The 16,512-nt window shown below is 30.7% G+C and overlaps 1 protein-coding gene and 1 pseudogene across 1 annotated transcript; one reads left to right on the plus strand and one right to left on the minus strand.

Moving 5' to 3' along the window:
- Positions 1 to 2,179: 2,179 nt before the first annotated feature.
- Positions 2,180 to 2,361, minus strand: LOC137827392 (U2 spliceosomal RNA; annotated as a pseudogene).
- A 788-nt stretch (positions 2,362 to 3,149) lies between these two features.
- LOC137825644 (transcription factor HY5-like) lies at positions 3,150 to 14,477 on the plus strand. The gene is made up of 4 exons (XM_068631369.1): positions 3,150 to 3,423; positions 3,740 to 3,935; positions 14,006 to 14,162; positions 14,244 to 14,477. Exons 1-4 carry the CDS (start codon positions 3,261 to 3,263, stop codon positions 14,280 to 14,282), a joined length of 555 nt encoding a protein of 184 aa, XP_068487470.1. The 5' UTR covers positions 3,150 to 3,260; the 3' UTR covers positions 14,283 to 14,477.
- The last annotated feature ends 2,035 nt before the right edge of the window (positions 14,478 to 16,512 follow it).

Below are 16,512 nucleotides of genomic sequence, written 5' to 3' on the forward strand. Positions count from 1 at the left end.
CACCCCTTCTAACTTATAATCCAAAATCTAATAATCAACTATATTCCATGATTCTAAGTTAATTCTATAACTATCACGAAATGACTCATATTTCTCAAATTGCTTATGATACTCTCTTTCAGCCTTTACAATGCACTTCTTAGTTCAACTCTTACCTTGACAATGGACTAGGGTTATTAACTTCTTCCTGCTAGGGAGATGGGACCTAGAGAACTATTGAAGTCTTCGTCTTCTTCCCTCAGTCGGGCAGGTTGATGGGTGCTTGACTGGGGTCCTTCTCGTCTTCGTGCTTCTCCCTCGGCTCTTGGTCTCGGGCGAACACCGGATGGGGGGTACCTGCGAAGGCACTCCGACGCTCAAGTCAGTGGAGCGGGTGATCAGTATTCTGGTAGGTGAACAGTAATAAATGATGTACGTACCTTTCTCCTTGGGATGTGTGCTATTTATATTATTTTAATGGGCTTACCTTATTGGGCCTGATTAGTGGAGTGGATCTTGCTTATGGTTGTATTACCTTATCCTTAATGACGGATTAACTTCACTGACCTTAGTTTGAGCGTTAACGGTAGTATGGGTCGGCCGGCCAGGCCGGCAGTGATGATTCCACTTGTCTCGACCAAGCTTCCATGGTCTCGGCCAAGTCTTTCAGGTCTCGATCGCCTCGGTCAAGTCTCTCAGGTCTCGGCCAGGTTCCCCCTGGTCTCGGTCAGGTACACCAGGTCTCGGACAGCCAGGTGGGTCTCGGTCACGGAGACCAAGTGTCGGTCTCGCCCATACCGGTACATAACTTATAATCCAAAATGTAATCATGAACTCTATTCCATGATTTTAAGTTCATTTTATATCACACCCAGTCGAAACTTACTTATTTATGTTACATTTATTAAGAACTAAGTCTACTAAAATTACTATGTCAAAGACCTATTATTTAGTATATTGGGAAACTATATTAACACACTTATAAGGAATATTGCATATGTGTCATCTCGTTACTTACAACTTACTACATTATTATGTGCTTCAGTTAGAAAACATTAATTTCTTTTCGAGATCATACTCGATAACTATAACAATGACATTTATAGAGCATGTAGTCAACTTTGAAACACTTTGGATATTGTATCAATCTAACAATTAAGAATAAGTTACTTACTCACGCACTTAATCTTAATATGTTTGTATCATATACATTTTCGTTAATTCTTTAAGATGATCTTATGATTCATTTATGAGAAATAACATCTTCAAAATTATAATGGATATCAAAACAAAAGTCCTAGTTTATTCATCCATTGCACACATATAACATTAAATTTATTTAAGTTACTAATCAAAAGTTTTATCTAACTCTTTTTTTCTTAAACCAAATAAAACATTTTTAGATAAAATTTATTCTCTATTTATAAATACATCCATTACCATTTGCATTAATTAATTACTTTATCTTGAATTTATATTCTTAAATTTATGTATATTTTATATAATATTTACAAAATTTAAATAAGCTTTTTGTTTTATTTTTTTTACTATTTTTTAATTAATTATTATTTTTCTACATGTTTTCAAATCTTTATAAACTTTTTAAGATAACTTCTTTTAAATAATTTCAAAATTAAACACTTCATCAATTTAATAAATTTAATTTAACTAATTTATATCATAATTTCAAAAATAAAATATTTATGACAATATATAAATAAAATAAATTTAAAATAAATAATCTTTAAAATAATAAAATATTTTATATATCATTAAATAATTTAAATACATCTTTTCTTTTATTCAATTAATTTTAAATCAAACACTTAATCAATTTAATTTAACTAATTTATATTAAAAATTGATAAATTAAATAATTTATTACAATATTAAAAAAATAATTTTAAAATAAATACAATAAAAAACTAAATATTAAAATATTTTTTATACATTAAATAAATTTAAATAAATAATTTTATCATGGCCGACGCATATGCGTGGGCCGTGACCAACGCAAGCTGACGCATATGCATGGGCCGTGACCAACGCAAGCTGACGCATATGCGTGGGTCGTTTTGCGTCGAATGTCGTTGTTGCATAGATTTTTCGTCATTTTGGCCGATAAAAATGACCCACGCAAGAATTTGGAAACTAATTGTTTGTTTTCTTGTAGTGTATCAATATTTTTAAAATTATTTTTTTTATGTGTGCCAGACTCAATTCTATAGTGCAAGACTTTAGCGACACATAAGATTCCCAATAGCAAGCTATTATATTGGAATCTCTCCTTCAAAAATTAATTTAGTATCGTGTGAATTAATAATACATATATCAAATATTAAACTGATAAGAACATATACACAGCTCAAAAATACCAACTATTTAAAAAAATTTCCAATATTTTTTTTACAAGTCTTTCTTTTCTTCTACTTATTCATAAATTTTACATATGTACATATTTTTAAAATTTATATTTCCTTAAAAGATGTGACTTTAAATTTATTATTTATGAAAAAATTTATTTCTCTAAATTTATGTTACAAACAATTATTTTTTAAAATTAATATATTTTTAACTACTGAATAAATTTAACTATCACATACATTTCATTATTTTCTTACAATCCTTTATTTTTTCCACAAAATTTCTGTTGTTAAAAAATTATCTATTTTTTGAATATTTATTTAACTAATTTTTACTTCTGTAAATAATTAAATCCTACACAGTTATTAAATATAATTAATTCTTATTATTATTTTTAAAATTAATTTCAATATTTCCTCCAAACAATTTTTTTCAATTATTTTTTTTATAATTTTTTTTCTCCAATATTTCCTCTTTATTATATTATTTAATAAATCAAAACACAAAAGGAAAAATTTAAAAACCAACTCAAAGTTTAGGATGTTAGCTCAACCAAAGTGAGCATTTGTGTTTCCAACGACAAAATTTTAACCTAAATAAAGTGTGCATGTGTGGGGGAAAAAAATGAATCCATGGTATGTGAGAAAGAATTCGAAAAACGCAGTACGTATACAGTAAACTTGATGTACGAAAACACAGAAACAGTAGGAAAGTGTTGGTTGTATACACATCAACGTGTTCATTTATGAACCAAAACTTTTTGGCCCCATCCTTCTATTAAATTATGGCAATCTTCTATATCTTCTATCAAAGAGAGACTCCATCATCCCTGCAAACAAACTCAAGTACTCCTTTTCCTGCATTCAAATTCCTTTCTCTAAATAATAAATATCAGATACGTAACAGCAAAACAGATCATGTCTCTTCCTATAGAGACTAAGGCAAACACCAACAACAACAACACTCCTTTTCCACCCTTGAAGATCAAAGAAGGAGAAACACCCTCCTCTTCCACACCTCCCTCTTCTTCACACATCTCTTTCCCTCCCATACCTACTTCTACTAAGATACTCCAAAATGGTAGGTGAGACGTTATTTACTTTTTAATTATTGGACTTAAATCTTATAGTTTAGATCGGTTTTACGGAATTAAGTTGAGTTTAAACTTCACTTTTAACATGGTTCTAGACATGAAGAAAATGTAGTTATGATCCTAAATCTTTGAATTTTACTACAATAGTCTACGTGAAACTTCAACACTAAGAACAATGATGAATCTCAGAAAGCTATATATCTGAGTTTTTCCCTGTTTAGAGGCATAAGATCAAAAGGGTACCTCTTGCAGTTAATTTTTTTCTTCCGGGTGAAAGACAAATGGTTTTGTTATCTAATGCAGAAGATAGCGATGAAGATGTGTTCACGGTTCCAGATGTGGAAGCTGCACTGAGTGTTGATTCTGCAGCAACAAATCCATGTAGCAGTAATGTTAATCAAAGTAACTTGACAGATCCACATATACATTATTCTGGTTTCTCTGGAAAACGTCGCCAAGGAAGAAACCCTCTCGAGAAAGAGCATAGACGGCACAAGAGGTATGTACTCAAATACATTTATATATATGCAACTGCAAAAGAATGCCAAACCTAGCTACGTACTTCATATTTTAGCAGAAAAATAAAAGTAATGCAGGTTAAATTTTGAACTTCAGGCTTAATTACTTCTCATTCTGTTATTTGTTTACCTATTATGTCCAATTTAGTCTTCTTTTAATCAACTTTTCAATTTTAAAAATGAAACAATGTGACTTTTACAAGTTTATTCAAGTTCTTTAATTTTAAAAATACAATAATATGATCGTTTTGATTGTTTAAATTAAGGTGGCTAGTTTTATAACTTACATTGGTTACAAAAAATTTATGCGTAAATTAAAACTGTCAGAAAAAATTTGTGAATTGGATATAAAGTTGTAACATTGTTGAATTTTTAAAAATTAAAGAAGTTGATTTAACATTTTAATGAGATTAAATTAGATGAAGTAAATGAATAATATAACCAAGAAATAATTAAGCCTAAACTTAATAAAGAATGGTTTTTATATGAGCATGTTCATTTGATATTTAGTCAATTTAGTAACTTTTAATTTGTTGATTAAATTTAAAAATAAAAGAAAGAAAAAATGTGTAAAAGGAAGGTTATCATAATATAAAATAATTTTCGTGGAAATACAATATATCTGATATCAAGCTTTCATTAAAAAGTATAAACTAAAATATTGAACCTCTGGAGAAATTTGTCTTTGATTTATACTTCTGAACAAACAACCTGAAAATGATTGGTTGACATTGTAAAGGCATAAAGTAAAAAATATTTAATTTATATATTAATAAAAAATTGTCACTTAATTATATATGACTTTTTATTTATTGTTTGATATATGATTTTTCATTTGTTGTTTTAATATTATATATTATTTTCCATTTATTTTTTTAATATAAACACAAGATAAAACTATTATTGTGCTACCTTTTCTATTGTAAATAAAAAAATATATATAATGCATACTACCAACAAAAAAAATACTCATTTCGCAGAATTTGTTTATATTATTATTTATAGCATATAAAACAAAATTACTCTAGTGTGGCATCCGATTTAAGCACAACTAATTAAAATAGAAGATTAATTCTAAAACAAAATTGAATAAAAAGGCTGTTTAATGATTTGAAAATTACTTCATATATTTTTGCTATATATATACAAAGAGGTTGTATAATCTTGAAGTTGTACAATCTTAATGTTCCCAACAATAATTTTCCCCCATCGCGAACTACTCTCTTGAAAATAGTTCATGATCTTTATTTGGATAACAATTCCATCAAGAGTTATATTGAGTTAAATATTATGGTTGATAATTACTGTTCAACTCTCTCAACTTAAGAATTTAACATTTCAAACATGTAATTTAGTTCAATAATTTCTGCCATAAGATAATTGACAAAAAGACTTATTTGATTCCACCACTTAATTGAATTGGACATTCTCTATTTTGTTTATCATAATATATAAACACAAGATAATATTTTTAATATTATGTATATAATTATGTATGTAATTATTATGATTAATATTATTTATATTATTAAAATTATTAAGACTTGTATTTTTAATATTATTACTATTGTTTATAAAAATATTTATATTAATGATAATATTGAATTTACTTATGGATATAGATTTGTGGATAAAATTTGTGAATAATGAAAAATTTACCTACTGACAAAGATATGTGACTAATAATTTGTAAGTAATGCTGAATTTACGTATGGATTTAGATCTGTGAATAGTATTTTTTTATTAATATTAAATTTACCTACGGATTCAGATTCGTAGATAATGTTGAATTTACCTACACATTCATATCCGTGAATAAAAATTCATTGGTAAATATGATTCTTTTTGTAGTGTCTTGCATTGCTACTTTTGGCTCTCCTTAGTATATAAAGTCACTCTTATTTATCCTTTATCTCCCCTTAAGATGAAACACCACTACATTATGTCATTTCTCACCTTTTGAATTCACAATGTCAATCTTGACAATGCAACACAGGTTGTTTAAAAGGTTATAGGCAAACTTTCACGAAGATAAAAATTGTTTGAGCACAATCATTTTGCAGAAAAAAAAACTAAACATTGTAAAAGATTTACAACTAGCATTCACTCTTTAAAACTTATGTAGTAGGCGATCTTTTATTTAACACTCATAAGCTTTCTCAATCTTTTTGCATGCAATGTATTTAGTTTACCTAGAATCACATGTTGGACATTAATCTTTTTTACATTAAATGACTTATACTTATAGAAATTTAGCTACATTAGTACAAAAAGGTACATTAACAATGGTTAAAAATGACATATAAAGACGGTTCTCGTTATAAATATTAGTACTTCGTTATTCTGAGTGTTGTTATAAATAAGTCATTTATAATGACGGTTGAGGAATCGTCATTATAAATCATTTATAACAACACGTGTATCCAACCGTCGTTACTTTGGCTAGTAAAAGCGAAATTTAAAAAATATATATTTTTAAAGATGGTTGGAACCGTCGTTATAAGTGTGTAATTGTTAAGAAACAAGATTTGTAAAGACGGTTCCAGATGGAACCAACGTTATATGTTACGTTTTAAAAAAAAATGTTTTATTTTATATATAGACAACTCAAATCTGCATAAAATATCCAATTTCCAAAAAATAAAAGTATTTAATACCATAATGTAAATATGAAAAATACATACAACAAATTAAGTATATATAACATTCTACATAAAGTTTCTATAATATATGAAAAATTTATATGTCATTCTAATAATTTATCTATCCTAAGGTGTTATACATGGTTATAAAATATTTTGATCACGTTGTCGTCACATACTCCAATGCTTCTAAATCTAGCGGTTGTGGGTCATTGAAAAACTGTGACATTGAATTATTATTTTTTTTTAATTAGTGCATGAATAATAAATCCTGAATTTTAAAGTGTTTTTTGTATGGAGGTATTACCTGATCCCAACCTCTATCAATTCCAGCTTGCATAATAGTCGACATCCACTACATAACATAATAACTGCACTCATAACTTCCAAATCGCCACTGCATGTGAAAATAAATGTTATTAAATGAATGAATAAGACACATTAAAGTGAGTGAACAAATATACTTTAAATACCTTAAGGTGCATCCAAGTGATTCTGACTTCTTGTTTCCAAGTGATTGAATGAGTTGAAGTTCTAAAAACCCATATATATCTTGTTTCCCCTTATTGAAGCATAATCCACAAATATACCAAACTTTCAATAAGTTAGTACTAATATATATAATAAATCAAAAGTATAAAGATTTTAATAATTGAACTTACATGATCCATAATTGCAGAACTGTTGTGTTAATCTCTTGATTTCCGGATGCAAGATCCAACAAATCAGACATGTAAAAGAACAACGGTACATCACTATGCCTTCCAAAAACATTGGCATCCCATGGAACCTCTACAACAGTTGTATCTAAAGTTGTAGCAACTTCCACCAATGTTGCCATAGGATCATCAATGGAGAATTTTCTTCTTCTTTTGCAAAGGTAGTTTTGTCTTAGGTTCCTACTACTCATCAACAAACAAACAAATAATTAAATTAGTTAGAATGTAATATATTTGATATATAATCCTATTAGTGCAAAGATATACCGTAGAGCCTGATATAGGTCTGATGAGATGTCTAGACCAAGCAATGAAACTATGTAATGCCTCTGCTAATTTGTCACATCTGATGTCGACACAGGAACCGCAACATCACCATAAAGAACCTTATCCACCGTGACCTTTATCAAATTAGAAGGAAGAGGCACATTGTGTAACATTGTGACCCCCTCATAACACTTACCTAAGGCAACGAATCGGGTAAAAGATACTCAACATATAACTCGCATTGGCTAGTTGAGCCAAAGTCATCCCCGAATAGATCAGTCGCCAAACAACTCCCTTTAGTGTTGACTTTCTTAATAGAAGGCGGGTCATCTTATACCATAGTAGGTGGTTGTTGCGAGAGTCTTAAACCCTCCCACCGCTTTTCAAACTCCCTATCCATCCGCTTATTAAAATCTTCTATTAAGCTTTCTCTAATCTCTTTAGTTACCTCAGCTTTTATCTGTTGTCGTAACTGTGGCAAATACTTCTGGCTAGGTTGACTGGACGATTGTTCCTTGCTATGTGATGATGGTCCAAAGTATGACTGAATCCCAACCCCACATCCAATTACAAGTTAATAATACATTAATATAAACTACATCCAAATAAAATAAGTGATATTAACCTACCATTTCTCAGTTTCTCGAATCTTCAGAAATTGTTGTCAAGTTTCTTCATCTAGGGATGTATATTTTGTACAAGGATTTTTTCCTTTCCTTCCACCATATATATAATCTGTTGTAAATTTTGATTTAAACTGACGAAACTTGATACTCACATTAGAAAGAACCATCGCTCTCAAGGTTTCCATATTCGGGATCTCGTAATGTGTCTCATTATTTGGGATAATTAGTTCATAAACAAACTTCATATTGAACAAAGTATAAAATAACTTCATATTGAACAAAGTAAAAACAATTACGTACCAGAATATCTTGCCAAATCATGTTTCTCTCGTGCTCGGTCATGTGATCCCAGGAATCAGTTAACATGGAGATCCTTTCACGAGCAACTACTCAGAGATAACTGCTAAAATTCTTTGCATATGGCCCAGTGGCCATACTAGTGTTGACATCAATAGGAAATGATATTTTTCACCTTTATTTATCTTCTTACATATACTCTTTAATTTTATAGGTTCTCTACCAGTTCTTGAACGAGGAACTTTATCATATGTCATGTTCATGTTATCAAACAAATATGATAAGCATCAAGAATATGAAATATAATAAAAAAATAAATATTGTAAAACTAAACGTGAAACACATGCACATACAAATATATATTCCTTTGTCATGATCATTTCGAGTTGCATGTACAACATCAGCAACATCCTCGTACTCTTTATTGATTGTCGTTCTTGTAAGTGATTCAATCTCACAAATGTCATTGTTTGTATCTTGTGGGTTATTATGTTGTTTTTTTCCATGTAGCACAACAAACCAGTGCTCAGACATAGGATCTTGGATATAGCAAACTTGGGAAGCTTGATATGCCATTATGAATGGTTCGTCATGATAACCTATCTTTCGAAAGTCAACAAAAGTCATTCTTGATTCATCAACTTTGACATCAGTCTTATTGTCAACCCACTTGCATTGAAAACAGGTACAGTAAACTTGGTATAATTAACTTCCTAAATCTCTACTATGACACCATAATAAGGCATTGATCCCACAACAGGATTTTGATCCTTTGAAGTTGAAAACTACATAGACTCTACCTCTAAGGTGACATGACTATTTTGCATTATACTCCTATCATCTCGAGACTTTGTGTAAAACAAGCAACCATTTACTTAATAGCCAGAACAACATAAAACATCAAACTTGAGACCGTTTGCAAGCCATGTTAATGTTTCAGATGCTGATGGATCATTCATGTTTTGTTGCTTAAACCATGACATGAAAGTTTTGTTATGATCAATTAACACCCATTTTACTTATTGTCTTGGATTCTTATATTTCACAATGCCTTTGTGTGTATCTAAGTGTGGTAACACCTCATCAGTGTTATTCAGGATATACAAATGTGCTTGCAAAACCTCTTCTCTAGATTTGCTTTTGACATGTACACTTTTCGAAGATATACTTATCAAATCTACAAGAGTGCCAATATTTTTCAGGAACTCCTACAGATTTGGCTTTTGACAAGTACTCGGAACAAAACTCAATAGATTCTTCTGAATGTATCTTTTAATAATGGAAGCTTTCAGACGACATTGATTCTTCACATATCCCTTCAAAATTTTCATGTATCGTTCAATTGGATACATCCATCGCATATAAACAGGCCCGCATAATCTGATTTCTCTTACAAGATGAACAACTAAATGGCCCACAATATCAAAAAATGATGGAGGAAAAAACATCTCAAGTTGACACAAGATAACAATAATTTCTTTTTCAAGTTCATCCAACTTCTTAGATTCAATCTCTTTACTACATATCGAATTGAAAAATTAACATAGTCGAGTGATTATATGCCTAATTTTTTTTGGTAAGATTCCACGAATAGCCACCGATAGTAATTGTTGCATTAGAATGTAACAAGCATGAGACTTTAAGCCAAATAGTTTCAAATCATTCATAAATACAATACTCTTCACATTTGAAGAGTAGCCTTGTGGTACCTTAACACCTTTAAGACATTCACAAAAACTTGTTTTCTCTTTCTTTGAGAAATTGTAACACGCTGCAGGCAAATATGTACGTTTACCAACTTCTCACGGTGCCAATTCCTCTCGTATATTCATCTCAATCAAATCCAGACATGCATTCACACCATCCTTTGTTTTTCCTTTAATGTTCATAAATGTTCCTATTAGATTGTCACACATATTCTTTTCTATGTGCATTACATTTGTATAGTGTCTGACATCTAACTTACACCAATACGAAAGATGAAAAAAGATTGATCACTTCTTCCATATTTCACTCACAGTTTGCTTCTTCTTCATTTTTCCAAAAGTCAAATTAACATTTTTTATCTTTTCATAAATTTGAAGGTCACTTAAGGGAGTGGGACAAATGTCATTCTTGGTATCCGTTAAAAGCTTTTTTCAATCTACGATACGGATGGTATTTCTTTAGAAATATACGATGTCAGGTTTTTCTTTCGTATTTCAACGGCTCATATGATGTCTTCTCTTCACATGTTGGAAATGCTCTATGGCCTTTCACACTATAACCTGACAAGTTTTCATATACATGGAAGTCATTGATAGTACAAAATAACATCGCATGTAATCAGAAAGATTCATTCTTAAATGTGTCAAACACATCAACCCCTTTATTCCACAATAATTTCAAATCTTCAATCAATGGATTAAGATAAACATCTATGTCATTTCCAGGTTGTTTTAATCATCATACATAACATCATGTATTTGTGCTTCATACACAAAGTAGGAGGTATGTTGTAAATCACTAACAAAATGAGTCATGAACTATGATTACTACTTAAATTTCCAAAGGGATTCATTCCATTTGTAGCCAATCCAAGTCTTAAGTTTCTTGATTATTTTCCAAATTCAGGAAATTCTTTATCAATCTTCTTCCATTGCAAAGAATCAGCTAGATGACGAAGTAGTCCATCACATTTTCTATTCTCTGCATGCCACCTAAGGTTTTAGCATCATCTGCATTTGCAAACAAATGCTTAAGCCTTGGAATTATTGGAAGATACCAAACGACCTTAGCAGGGGGACCTTCCTTTGTGAATTCATCAATTTCATCATTATGACCAACTTTAACCTTATAACGTGACAAACCACACCTAAGACATCTTCTTAAATCTTCATACTCATTTTTGTATAAAATACAATCTTTAGGACATGAATGTATTTTTTTATATTCCATACCCATCGAACAAAGATTTTTTTGCCTCATAATTAATTGGGTAATGTATTTCCTTCTAGAAGCTTGTCCTTCAACAATTGGAGCAATTCTGTAAAGCCTTTGTCGGTCCATCCATTCATTGCCTTCAAATTCATCAACCTTAACACTGTTGATAATCGTGTGAAGTTAGTTGAACCAGGATACAAAGGAGTCTCTAGATCATTAGACATATTTTTGAAAACTGCACTAGCAAAAGATTTTGCTCCCACATCACGAATCATGTCTTTTAATCTATCGTCCATTGAGAAATGAACTTCCTCTGGAGCTCCGTGCACACGTGGCAAGTCTAACAATTCACCATGCCACGTCCATGTTGTATAAGTTTTCAAAAATCCATCACATACAAGATGTTCTCTAATTTCGGAAACACTCAATATCCTTCCATTCAAACAATTGACACAGGGACACCTTATTCTTACTCCATTATTACTACTAACGGCATTATGTTATACAAACTATATGAATTCTTGCACCCCTATTTCGTAAGCATCACTTATCCGTGGTTTATTAATTCAACTTCGATCCATAGAACTAATAAACTAAGAAAATTAAAATTAAAATTGTTGAAGGTTGGACACCTCCAGACTCAGCATCAACAAGTTTCATAAATAATCATACGTACTATCTAATTCATTATAAAACTAAATCAAAGTCAAACACCTTCGGACTCAAAATCAGTTTGTTCAATATGTAATCAGATGTACTATCTAATTCATCATAAAACTAAATCAGAATTGTCGAAGGTCGGACACCTCAGGACTCAGAAACAATGCGTTCAATATGTAAAAATAATATTTAAGTATTAAAAACTAAATCAAAATTGCCAAAGGTCGGATACCACCAGACTCAGAATACACGTTCAAAATATAGTAAATAAAATTTAATATATTATTAAATTTTAAATAAAAACATACTAACTTGAAAAGTGGAGCTAAGAAAGGAAGCCGAGAAGCAAGAAGGAGCAAGGAGGAAGCAGGGCAGCAAGGAGGAAATGTTAGGCGGTGAGGAAAAGCAGTGACGAAGGTCTTCGGAGCGGGAACCTCCATGCTGGGAGGCGTGACACAATGGGAGGCGCGGGGGCGCGGTGGTCGTTATTGTATGGAGCTCCTTGCCGAGCGGTGTTTGTTGCAATCGGAGGCAGTGGCTCAAGGTGGCGCTGGCTCGCGGTGGCTCACGGTGACGCTAGCTCGCGGTGGTGGAGTTCCGAGGAGGCGCTAGGTAGAGTGCGGCAGCGTAAAAAGAGAGCGACGCAAGCCCCACCTGCAACTTAAACAACGCAAGCAAGAGGAGTGAAGCAGAGGGAAAGAGAGAGTAGGAGTGAAATGGGAAGGAAAGAGAGTCGCAGTGGTGAGGTGTGAATGAAAGACCTAAAAATGAGTGTGAAGGGGAAAAAGAGAATGGGTGGGCGGGATTTCAAATTTGCGAACACAACAATAACAACGGTTCTAAATACAACCATCTTCTTTCACTTTGCCGCTTCAAATTAACGACAGAATTGTCGTTATATGTGGTCTAAATGATTTTTAAAGATAGTCCACCCAATGACTTCATAATTACAAGTTTGTCATCGCTTTTTTTAACAATGGTTTTAGTTTAACCGTCTTTGTATGGAATCGTTAAATTGATATTTTATACTAGTGCTAAGACCATTTGTTCGAAGTTCTGATGTCAAAAGATTTTACATAACATGGTTAACTTATGTCAACATTTTTTTCTATAAAATTATTTTTGTTAAGTGTCAAATAACTTTAACTTTTCAAATCACTTTGTAGTTCTGACAATGTTAAATTTAAACATTCAAACACAAGGAATTGGTTCGTTGTGTAAGAATCAACTTGGAATGCCCAAACAACATGAAGTATAGGAATCTACTTTATTTGTTTTTGTCGAATAATATTTAATGTTGTTCACATTATCTTCTTGTTAAATAACATCAAATTTTGATAAAAAAAAACTTTTAAGTAGTCTTATGATAATTTTTTTGTAAGTTCATCTTATACATCTCTTGTTTCCCTCTAAGTAACTTGATTATAATAACCAAAATTTGACATTGTGTGTTATCATAAAAATCATAAATTATCCATAACATAACTTTTGGAATTAGACTTCACTTATTTCATGTCATATATCCCCTCCATGCCTTAACATTAACAACATAAAAATGATATATTAAGAATGTTATATAGTTAATAGACTACTAATAGTTTATTATTGTTTTTGAAATATAAAAAATACATGTAATTGTCTTTTAAATTAAAAAGAATTAAAAGTTTTTAAAATATAATTACTAAAAAATTGTCAGGGGAAATTATTTGATATCTTTACTGAGTGGGGGAAATAATAAAGTGAGATCGCCTACATACATATGCATTTCTACAATCAAAATTATTTAGTAAATTTATCTTAATACTTATAAGCAAGTGACAAAACAAAATTTGTTACGAGTGAATTCGAATAAAAATATTAAGAAGTTAAAAGAAAATAATCTGAGAAACTAGTTCATGACTTTTGACGACACAAACAGGTTATTAAGGAACAGAGTTTCTGCTCAACAAGCCCGTGAAAGGAAAAAGGTTTACGTAAATGAGTTGGAATCAAGTGCTGTGGAGTTGGAAGAGAAGAATAGCAATTTAGAAGAGCAAATTTCAACGTTGATCAATGAAAACACCATGCTGCGAAAGGTACCTTCACACTCACTACATTATATACATTTATATATAAACCAAACAATATTAAAATATCTGGAATCATATACTGGGCAGATTCTTATGAACACGAGGGCTAAAGTTGACGACAATTAGCAGACTAATGCAAAGTCTGGCTTCCAGGAGATTCAGTTGTGTTTATCATTCCTTTTAGTTTCTGTTTGTTAAAGGTTTCTGTCTGAATCTATGTAAAATATTTAAACCTACTTGTTTTTGTTTTAGTGGTCAAACATTGTATCCTTAAAATCTTCTAATACTTTTATAAAATCTTAATATTTCTTTCCTTTAAAACCCTAATATTTGTTTTTATCAACAATAAATAAATTCAATAAAATAAAATACTTAAAAGATATTTCAACCTTTTTATATAAAAGTAACTACTTTACTTTTATAAAATCTTAATATTTCTTTCCTTTAAAACCCTAATATTTGTTTTTATCAACAATAAATAAATTCAATAAAATAAAATACTTAAAAGATATTTCAACCTTTTTATATAAAAGTAACTACTTCACATAGTCTCATAAACCTTCTATCACATAGCCTATCCCAAAACCCCAAGCATTCTCTATTTGTTGAAACATCTTAAATTGTTTGTTAATCATTTCAATTATTAGAAACTCCTTCTATCTTTAGTTTACATATTCTTCTCTTCAATTCTACAAAATACTAAATAAAGTGTACCCTTGAAAACTTACTTTTATTTTTCCTCAAGAATGTAGATTAAAGTAATTGAAAATTGACATGAACTTGAAACAGAAACAATATAAATCAGTGATAACCTCTAGTTCCTAAGTTGGGGCAACAAGGTGATGGAAGAAGCAATATTGTAGTAAGAAGAAGATAATGTCTTATTTAGTGTTTCTTCTTCTTAAATTTAATATGACATAAATGTGGCTGAATTGTGATTCCTGGTTAGAACTATCGGTGGTGGCCATTGAATCTGTGCCGAAGAGCAATGTGTCTACGGTGGAAGAGAGAAGTTAGAAGGATTGTTAGAGATGATGGAAAATAGGGTTGAAGGTTATTTCAGACGGAAAGTTATTTTACAAAATTTTTTGAAACTTATGATATTTTGCGAAGGTTCTTAAACCCATGGTATTTAACGGAGGTTTTGAAACCTATGGTATTTTACGAAGATTCTTAAACCCATGATATTTAACAAGGGTTTTGAATGACTTTTAATGTGGTTTAAGATGGTTTAGCAGGGGAAACTGCAACCTTGAATAAATGACTTAATAGAGGTTTTAACCTTGGATAATGTAAAAATAAACCCCCGTTAAAACCATTTTTTATTGTAGTGGAGTATCTCCATACTCAATAGATTTAATATATAAAGTGTGTTCAAATAGGCATATCTAAAAGTCATTTGGCAAAATATGAATCAATATTCTTATAGTGAGACCTTGGAGCCTCCTTCAAAATGTATGATGCTTTCTTCAATCTATAGACTTTATCTTTCTTACTCTCAATAACATAACTCGCAAGTTCCTTAAGGTATACTTCTAAAGTATCATTTAAAAACATAATTGACATCCATTTGATATATATATTTGCAAAAAAAAGAAAAATTGAAAATTTTTTATGAGATGAATCATTAACATTACCCACAACATAATCCTCCAATCTAGTAGGTCATCTTCATTGTGATTATGGCATTATAAGATTATTTTTATTTGCTGATTTTATTGTACATAACTATCTGGAAACCCCATCAACTATCTTTGGGCTTTTAGAGACCAATCCTGTATTCCTTCTTCATCAAATGTCACATTTTGACTTATAATCACTTTCTTTGTCTCGGAATTGTATACTTTATGTGCCTTTGAATTTATGCAGTATTTCATGAACACGCATTTCTTTGTCAAGTTTCTTTCTTAGTTGATATGGTGGTACATGAACATAAGATATACAGCCAAAAACTTTTACATGTTGAATTGATGGTCTCTTTTGGCTCCATGTTTCTTCAAGTTTTAAAAACATTTTCTTGGAGATGTCTTGAATCATAATACATAGTGATGAATATACAACAAAATCTACCTAAACACACATACACATGCACGACTTTAAAGTCTTTGTGATTTAGCTTTGAGCACATCAAATCCATCCACTTTAGTCAACATGGACTTCATTGATTCATCTAGAATAACAAAATAGCTCATTTTTTTCACACATATGGTTACGCTAACCAATATCTAAATGCCAAACATTTTCCTCTTATAAAAATGTATTTCTTGCAAAAAGTAAACTTTGTAGGTTGTTTGAATTCTCACTAATATTTTGGTACTGGTTTTCCACAATGTTAACCTATTGTCAAAATCTACAT

The sequence above is a fragment of the Phaseolus vulgaris genome, chromosome 8, assembly GCF_000499845.2.
Source record: "Phaseolus vulgaris cultivar G19833 chromosome 8, P. vulgaris v2.0, whole genome shotgun sequence".
Taxonomy (NCBI): domain Eukaryota; kingdom Viridiplantae; phylum Streptophyta; class Magnoliopsida; order Fabales; family Fabaceae; genus Phaseolus; species Phaseolus vulgaris.

Excerpts from the sequence above, each read along its gene's own strand:
- LOC137825644 (XM_068631369.1), top strand. The coding sequence starts at position 3,261 with ATGTCTCTTCCTATAGAGACTAAGGCAAACACCAACAACAACAACACT. Across the intron at positions 3,936-14,005 it reads GAGCATAGACGGCACAAGAG|GTTATTAAGGAACAGAGTTT; the intron begins GTATGTACTCAA and ends CGACACAAACAG. Across the intron at positions 14,163-14,243 it reads AAAACACCATGCTGCGAAAG|ATTCTTATGAACACGAGGGC; the intron begins GTACCTTCACAC and ends TATACTGGGCAG.